This window comes from Aptenodytes patagonicus, chromosome 7 (assembly GCF_965638725.1).
Source record: "Aptenodytes patagonicus chromosome 7, bAptPat1.pri.cur, whole genome shotgun sequence".
Lineage (NCBI taxonomy): Eukaryota > Metazoa > Chordata > Aves > Sphenisciformes > Spheniscidae > Aptenodytes > Aptenodytes patagonicus.
In genome coordinates this window covers 55,583,174-55,591,513 of record NC_134955.1, presented here as the reverse complement: position 1 = coordinate 55,591,513, position 8,340 = coordinate 55,583,174, and the positions used below count along the sequence as shown (strand labels likewise).

Here is an 8,340-nt window from a genome sequence, read left to right as displayed (position 1 = left end):
TAATCAACCCTCACCCCTTTAATTAGCATGAAGCAGCTCATGAGTTGCAGCTTACAGCATTGGGCCACAGAAAGTCACACAAATAGTCAGCTTGCTCCTGATCAGGAATTGGGTAAACATTACCCTGGGGCTTCGTGTGGTCACAGGTTTGGCATTGCCTGAACTGGCTTTGCAATGTAAACAGAGGATTGTAATTTATTTAGCAACATTGTGCAGCAAAATGCAGTACAGTGGTGCACCAATTAAATATATTTCCTGCATCTGAAATTGTTCAAGGGTTAAGAGTCAAAAAAAGGCAGTTTAAAATGAAGGAATTTACCAGCTTTCTCCTTCCTAAGATTGAATCTGGTCTCTGATACATGTCATTCAAGTTTGTCTATATTGGAGCAAAACAAATTCCTCCTTTGCGGCTCCTGTGATTCATTTCTACAGGAGCCAAGAATGTTCAACACCTCTGAACACCTGCTCTCCCATATCTGTAAGGAAGTTCATAAATCTTTCTGTCTCTGCAGACTGTGTTTTAGATTGGTCTGAAACGGTGACATTTCTTAAAGAAAAAGCGTTCAGAAAGAAATCACTTAGGAAGATGGCTTCAATAATGTCATGTTTCAGTACATTCATATTCTGTTCTGATACAAATACGAATTTTGAGCTCAACATACTGATGCAAATTTTAATAAAGTCCAATGAAATGATAGCTGAAATAAAGCACTGATATTGGCAAAATGAAACACTTCAAAACAGGAAACCGAAGTCAATTTGTTTCAGGATTCTTACTTAATTTTGATAGTGTTTGATAAAGTCTTGTATTTGGACCTTTTTGAGTTACAAATTTTCCTAAAGTTGCCACGCTTCCCTGAAATGTTTAAGTATCAGTGAAACATTCTGCAGCAGGAATCATGTTATCAAAATACATTTACTAATTCTAATGACATTAATTAATGAACTGTGCAAAAATGTGTGACTATGATTAAGATTAAAAGTGCTGTGAAAAATAAAGGCTATAACATAGCAGTGGCAAATAATTTAAGATGAAGGAGAAAAATAAACATATCTATTCCTCAAAGCCACCACAAATGGAGAAAAAGTACTATTATATATATACGTTTTCAAAAAAACATTGGTATGAGCTGTTTGCAGGTGATTCCACTCCCCGCCTGCTTTCTGATACACTCTTGGTTTAGGATGTCTTCACTGTTGATGTAAATAATGACAGGAATGTAAAATGGTCTCTACCTACTCCCTAGGTCTATGACCCCTTTCGTATCTCTTACGGCTTTCCTGGCTTTCCCCCTTCTTTCCTTTGCATGGATGCTTCTACCACTTCTCCGGTACTCTGCTGAAGTTATTAAACCGCATTTGTTGTGGCACTGTGAGTCAGCAGAACTCGCTGAGCAGTTCAACTGTACAGGGCTCCAAGCCTGGTTCACAGAAAGCATCATCGTAGGAGCATCATCTGCATCCCAGTTCAGGATTGCAGGTACTGCCAACCGCTCTGTGAAAGATGTAATTATTATAAAAGCTATGCTGTCCATTCGCAAAGAGACACAGAAAAATGTTCAGGCTGGATGATACTCATTTCAGATGAAGAGGAGAAACAAAGATGGGAAAATTATACTTGTGCTGTGAGATGCCACACTAATGCAGACTGAAACATTATTCCTCTGAAATGAAGCACAGAACAGCTGCCTCGGTGTTTAGGAATGCACAACCCAAAAATGAGAATGCCAGCTCATGCTGGCGATCGCCTGCCTTCTCCTGGCTCCTGCGGAAAAAAAAAAAAAAGAAATAGCTGTTACTGAAACTCTTGTTAAATCTTTACAGATACTTGCCAAATGCTGGAAGAAGGAAGACACTTGGTTTTGCAGTGAAAACTCCCATTTACCGGAATCTTTTTTCTATGAAAGATGTACACCTTTATACTGAATAACCATTTTTAGTAGCTCTAACAGGAAATACAAGTAGCTGTGTAAAGTGTTCCTCCTTTGGAAACCAAAATTACACGGCCCATTGGCGGGCCTCACTCCCGGAGCGCGCTGGATGCCTCCGGCCCCGATATCCCGGCGAGCGCGGCGGGCTCTGCGCCGGCATGCGGCCGGCGCCCGGGCCGGCCCGGCGGCACGGCGAACCGGGCCAGGGGGTGGCACGGGCACTCGGGCCCGGGCCGGGGCCGGGGCCGAGCGCGGCGCACCGAGCCCTTTCAGGAGGGGTTTGCCCGTGGGAGGCACGACCCGTGCCCTCCCCCGACGGACCCCTGGGGTTCCACTCGCGGCGCCGAGGGGGGAGCCCAGGAGTTGCCACCCGCTGTCGCCTGGAACCGTTTCAGTATAAACCCGGGCACAGCGTTTCCCTGAATTTTAATGCAGACAGACGACCCCGCTTTTTTTTCCCTTCTCTAGTCAGCCGCTTTCTGGGCAAGGCGGCGGGGCGGCGCGGGCACTCCCTCACGGGGGCACGTCTCGGCTCGTTTCGGCTCAGCGGGCAGGCCGGCCCTGGGCCCTCCGCTCGGTAGCGGCTCCGGGAGAGGCCGGAGGATGCCCCCGCCGTGCCGGCAGCAGGCTGCGGCGGGCAGAGCCGCAGGGGAAAGCAGTGAGGCCGGCGCAAACACCAGCCCCAGACCGAGCCCAGCCCGGGCGCAGTGCCCTCAGCGGGGCAGGGGCCGCGGTGGCACAGCCCTCCGCCAGCCGGGCCAGTCCATAAAAAGCGCACTGTCTCTTTAACGTGGCGGCGCGGCCCCGGCCGCCCCCTGCTGGCGGCGGTGCGGCGGGCGGGCGGGCGCCGTGCCCGCGGGGCGGGCGCGGGCGAGGCCCCTCGGTGCGAGCGGGGCTGCGGTGCGGCGGGTGTGTCCTGTCGTCGCTCGCCCACCCACTCGCCCGCCCCTGTGCTGTGGGCTGGGAGCGGGGAGAGGAGGGGACGAGGAGGAGGAGGAGGAGGAAGTGGAGGCGGCTGTGAATAGCGGGCAAATGGGGAGCTGAGCGGCTCCAGCAGCACCGCGGCCGCGCAGCAGCAGCGGGCGGGCACGGAGGCGAGCCGGCGGCGGGGTCCGTGCGGGCGGAGGCGGCCCGGGAGAGGGGCGGCGGGGCGCTGCGGCGGGTGCCGCTCGGCGGGCAGCAGCGGCATGCCTGTTTGGCTGGCCGGTCCGGGGCTGCCAGCAGGCGGGGGGGCTGGCGGGGGTAGCGGCTTCCTCGCCGGCAGAGGCACCTTCTCTGCCCGCCTCGGTGAGCTGCCAGCCGGTGCCGGGCAAGGCCTGCCGGGGGCTGCTCGCCGCCGGCGGCGGAGGCTGCGCCTGGCTCGGTTCAGCGGCGCAGAGCGGGCGGGTGGGGGATAGCGCCGGCGTCCTCCGCGGGGAACCGACTGATTTTCCTTTCTCTTGTTTTCTTAAAGCCGTTGCTTCGCAGGCGCCAAGTGCGAGCGGTAGCCGGGCTGCCCCCGCCGCTCCGGGCTGATCCCCCTCCTCGCGGGGCGGCCGGCGCCTCCTCCGGGCCGGCACCATGCAGACCTTCCTGAAGGGGAAGCGGGTGGGCTACTGGCTGAGCGAGAAGAAGATCAGGAAGCTCAATTTCCAGGCCTTCGCCGAGCTGTGCCGGTAAGGAGGCGGTCCTCGCCGCGCCGCGGGGAGCGCCGGGGCGGCCGCCGAGGCGGTTGCGGCGGGCGGCGGCCCCGGGATGGGAGTGGGGCCGGGACCGGGGCCGGGCCGCTCCGGGCGCGGCCGTGGCCGTGGCCTGCCCCGGCCCTCGGGGGGTTTGTGCTCGGTGCGTGATTCCCCTCAGCCGGCTCTGGCCGCCAGGACCGGGGGGAGGCAGGGCTGGCCGGCGCCCTCCGGGCGCCCGGCTCCGTGACCGCGGGGCCGCGGCTGAGGTCTCCTGCCTCCCGCTCACCTGGGCGGCAGCCGCACGCTCCCGAGAAGCTCGGTCCGGGGCGGTGCGCGGCGTCTCTGTGTGTGCCTGTGCGTGTGAGGGCCCGGCTCTGCCCTGGTTTATTGCCCAGGTAAATTTCCGTCTGCCGCTTCCCGAGCGGTCTCTAGTATTCCCGGTGAAATAGTCTCATTTGGGCTCTCTACAGAACTTGCTAAGATTGGAGCTGAAGCCGAGTTATTATTAGGAAGAGTCAAATGACTGGGAATAACTTTCCTTCGTGTCGTGCAAAACCACATAAAATTAGGGTATACAAACCCCTGAGTGAGCTTGTATTCACCTGAGACATGAATGAGATGTCTGAAGGTAGTATAACTCCATGTATTTTCCACACTCCTAGAGGTAAAGGTTAGTTTGATAAGCTGTAATTAGGCTTATCTGAATAGCTTAGAGGATAATATATGCAGTATATTACACAATTTTATTATTTAATTGGAAATGTAAACTCCATGTGGGTCCAAGTTCGTGTGACACATGCATTACAGCTTCTGATATCAAATAACAGCTCTTTCTTATTTATTTCATTCTAATAGTTTATAACAAGCATATAAAATGAATTTTGATAATTGAAAATATTCTAAGTAACCTGTGTTCTGGTTTCTGTGAAGTCTGTTCAGACTTTGCGGACTGTATTTTATGAGACTTCAGATACACTTTATTGAAGCATGGCATGCTAAAAACCCCAATCCCTGTGAAATTTCTGTTGGCAGCACTTGTTCCTTTCTGTAAAGATGAAGGAGGCAGAAGAAACAGAAAACTATTTCGAGAAAGTGACAGAAGCTTTACATCAGCTTGTGTTCTTGGCATTCTGTATCCACTCTGTCAAACTTCAGCAAAACTTACCAGAGTTTTTTAAAGTCTAGAGAAGGCCACAGGTTCTGGTTTAATGTCTTTCTAAATTTCATGGGATTCTCCAAACAAAATACTTCTGGATGAATAATGCTAAGCTTTGACCTTGCCTGAGAGATTTTTGGTTAGTTTCTGTGACGCTCAAACATACACTTTAACCTCTAATAAGCATAAGAAAAATGTCATTTTTAAGGCCTTGAGGTTTGGTATAGGCTGGTTTTCGTGCCCAGAAACTAAGGCGAATCTCAGAAAATAGATAAAAAGCTTTTTGTAGTAATTTGTCTTCCATTCTTGGTATTATGTGCTGTACATTCTTATGTTTAGGAATCTCCAAAACTGACTTTCTGCCCTCCACCATTCTTGTTTCTCTTTTTGACTAGGTTCTTTGCTTAATTTTTCTCTACTACAGAAACTCCTTACACTTGTGTTACATAACATGGATCTACAATTTCTTTGTGTACTGTACAAATTTATTAATAGTTTTAGGTCCTCACAGCGCTGTGAAAATTGACCCCATAGTGTCTCTCTTGCTACACTTTACTGATTTCTTTATGAAAATTGGGCTATCCATTCTGTACAGGCTAAGCTCACTTTGTATAGCATTTACAGACTCTGGGTAGATATGTCTGTTCAGTCATGCTTTGATATTTTTAGAAGCATTTAATATTAGCCTTTCTGTAGAAGCAGAGTTAAGTGTTTGGTTGAAAGATCAGTACAGTCACTGGAGCAAGTTGCACTGACATCTTGGATGCTCTGTTTTCCTTCCTGGTAACTTCTATTGACACCAGTGGGAGGCTGCATTCATTTAGGCAAAGATTTCAAGTATTTTATACATAATATCTACTTGATTACTTGTGTGTTTGTAAGCTTTTGTTGCTGTAGAAAAAGTGGTGCCAAGCTCAACATAACATCTTACCAGAAATATTGTGTATGGTAGGAAATAAGGCAAGTGTACTCATTCTTGTACAGTGATTCATGCATTAGAGTGGACTATGTGTCTGTCTGTCTACTCTATGTACTTTACGGTGACTGTTACTTGGAATTTATTTGCTTGTTGCCTAGGGATATACTTTCTGGATGATTAGAGAGTTCAGTTTTGTTTGTACGAGTCTGCAATGAAAGCAGTTATATAATCCAGAAAAGTAAGAGAAGCCTCCTAATGAACTCCTGAAGCATGCTGGGTGTAAATCCAGAGTATTGCTAGGATGAGAAAAATCTTCATTTCTTTGCAGTCTGTCAGTGCACCCACTTCTACTGCAAAACACTGGTGTGCGAAAGGGATCACAGACAGACATTTCAAAATCTGTTTGAACCATCCTCTGAGAGATAGTGTAAGTGCTGAACCGCTTGCTTAAGAGTGGTTCCAGGTTTTGTCTCCAGCAGCACTCCTAAGCTGAAATGTTGTTACGTTGTCCTAGCTGAAATGAGACATGAGCTAGCGTGAGTGGATGAGCAGTTAAGGTGCTGCTTTGGGGCATAGGCAGGCCTGCCTTCAGGTTTCTACTCCACAAAGACTGGGCAGGGACCTTAAATACTTTCCTCATGTTTGTATCCATCTTTAAAGTACAACTTAGGCGTCTGGGTTTCAATAGGTTTCCCTGTTAAATTTTGGCATCTGAATTTTTCCAGTTTTGTTACTGGAGCACTTATAGGCACCTACCTTCTTTTCTTAAAATTTTCACTTGGTTACATAAAGTTCTGGTAACACATGTGACTGTCACGGCAGCTGTCCTGCCTGAACACAGTGTCGTGGGGCTTTTGCCTAAGCTTTGTATCCACAAGGTAACCTTCCTTGTATCAAAGGCCTTTGAGCTCACCTGCACTTTTGGTCCTCACTGCGGCACAGTCCTACCTGAGCTGTATTCTTCATAGAGCATAACAGCCTTGGCTGTGTCTTCCAGGTGTAGCCCAAGGAAACGAAAGCAGTGCCTGTGGTGATATCTACCTCCACATTTATAGCCCAGACCAGCGGTTCCCAAATTGTTGGGTTACAGCCCACTGCAGCCCTTAATGCTTCTACATCTCTTTCAGGCTTCTGAGTGGTGTGGTGAGCAAAAAGGCAGTGTGGTTTCACAGGCCTGTTGCAGAGGATCAGTGGTCCCTGGATAGCACCTTGAGAGCTGTTGACCTGGAGGACAGAGCACTTGCCTGGCAAGTGGGAAGCCCGCTTTCAAGTCTGCAGCTGGTGTCTCCCAAGGGAGACTGAACCTGAAGATGGGCCAGGCTGGCTCCGATCCTCTGGCTGAACCTGCCACTGTGTATAGAGAGGAATGTGAGCTCCCTCCCCAGTGCCAGGATAGCCATCCTCTGTGCTATGTCTGTAGCACTGTGGTGGGAGCATTCCTTTGGGATGAGGTGCATCCTCAGTTCTGGTCTCCGCTTCCCACAGCGGTTTTCAGTTCTACCCAGCAACTCCTTTCTGCATAGGCTGTTGGTGGAATGAGACTTTTATGTTCCTTTCTGTGCATTGGTACAGTTTCAGTGGGGAGAAGAGAGTCTCTGTCTCAGCCGTGCTGATAAGAGGGCATTCCTATTTGAGTTGTGATGTGGGATTGAGCTCTTCTGTGTGGAACAGGGCATTCGGTACAGGCTTCTTATCTCCTCAGTGAATTTATTAGTCAGGAGGCAGTTTAAGAACCTACTATTGCCAAGTTGTCCTGTGCTTTTGAGTGAAGCTGCTAGGTCACCATGCTTTGTGTTGAACTCTGTATTACCTGTATGCTAGCATATATGCTGCAGCTGCAGTTCCCTGACTAGGGCCTCTTACGGGACTGCAGGGTGCAAATGTCTGGTTTGTGCATCTCAAGTAGACTTTTCCTGTGAGCCTTTATGTTCAGCTCCACCAAGGTGATGGCGCGATCTCAGAGCTTTAGGTAGCTGGCTATTGGCAAAATATAGAGTGAGTATAGCCTGCTAGAAAGTAAGACAAAGTTTCTAGGGACTCCTAACTGAGAATTTAGGAGCCTGTGGTGTAAGCATGTAGTTCTGATATTGTCATGTGTCCCTGCCACTGCTGAAAGGAACAGTTCATCCTTCCTTTAGCTCCTTGGTCTCGTCCTCTGTCCCAAGCTGGGTTTAGTCATTATGCAGTTGGCAAAGGCTCTCAATCCAATCAGTTCCCTGCTCATCACATTGACCTTGGAATGGTTGTCACCGTCCAGGTACAGAAGCACTAATACAAGTTTAGGGAAATGGAGATGCCCCATTCCATAACTGAGATGACAGAGCTATGGTGTGAATTGCAGACGGTGGTAAAGACTCTTGGATACCCATATTGTCCTTTTGTAAAATATGCATAGATGTACTGCCAGGTCTCTCTGGATGTTGTGAATAAAAAGACTTCTGTTCGTGCCATATGAGGAGTGGTGGTGGTAGTACAGAAAAATGCATATATCTGTTCAGAAAACGAGTTGTGTGTGTTTGGCACCAGTTCAGATTAGTGAGGTACAGCCATTTACAAATGGCTGTTTGCTCTGTAAAAGCCTCTATTTCCTTGGTAGTTGTTCTGCATGTCATCTGTTAATATAGTCTCTTCTGGGAGCCACGGAGATGTGAGGCAGTAAGGTTATGGCAACGT

General features: G+C 49.4%; 1 protein-coding gene across 1 annotated transcript in view; it reads left to right on the top strand.

Annotated features, from left to right (window-relative positions):
- The first annotated feature begins 2,914 nt into the window (after positions 1-2,914).
- The window catches only part of ITPK1 (inositol-tetrakisphosphate 1-kinase), a 161,669-nt gene continuing 156,243 nt past the window's right edge, over positions 2,915-8,340 (top strand). Inside the window, exons 1-2 of the mRNA XM_076345329.1 lie at positions 2,915-3,041; positions 3,385-3,586. Coding sequence (XP_076201444.1) covers positions 3,492-3,586 — 95 coding nt within the window. The 5' untranslated portion in view covers positions 2,915-3,041; positions 3,385-3,491. The remainder of the gene's footprint in view (positions 3,042-3,384; positions 3,587-8,340) is intronic.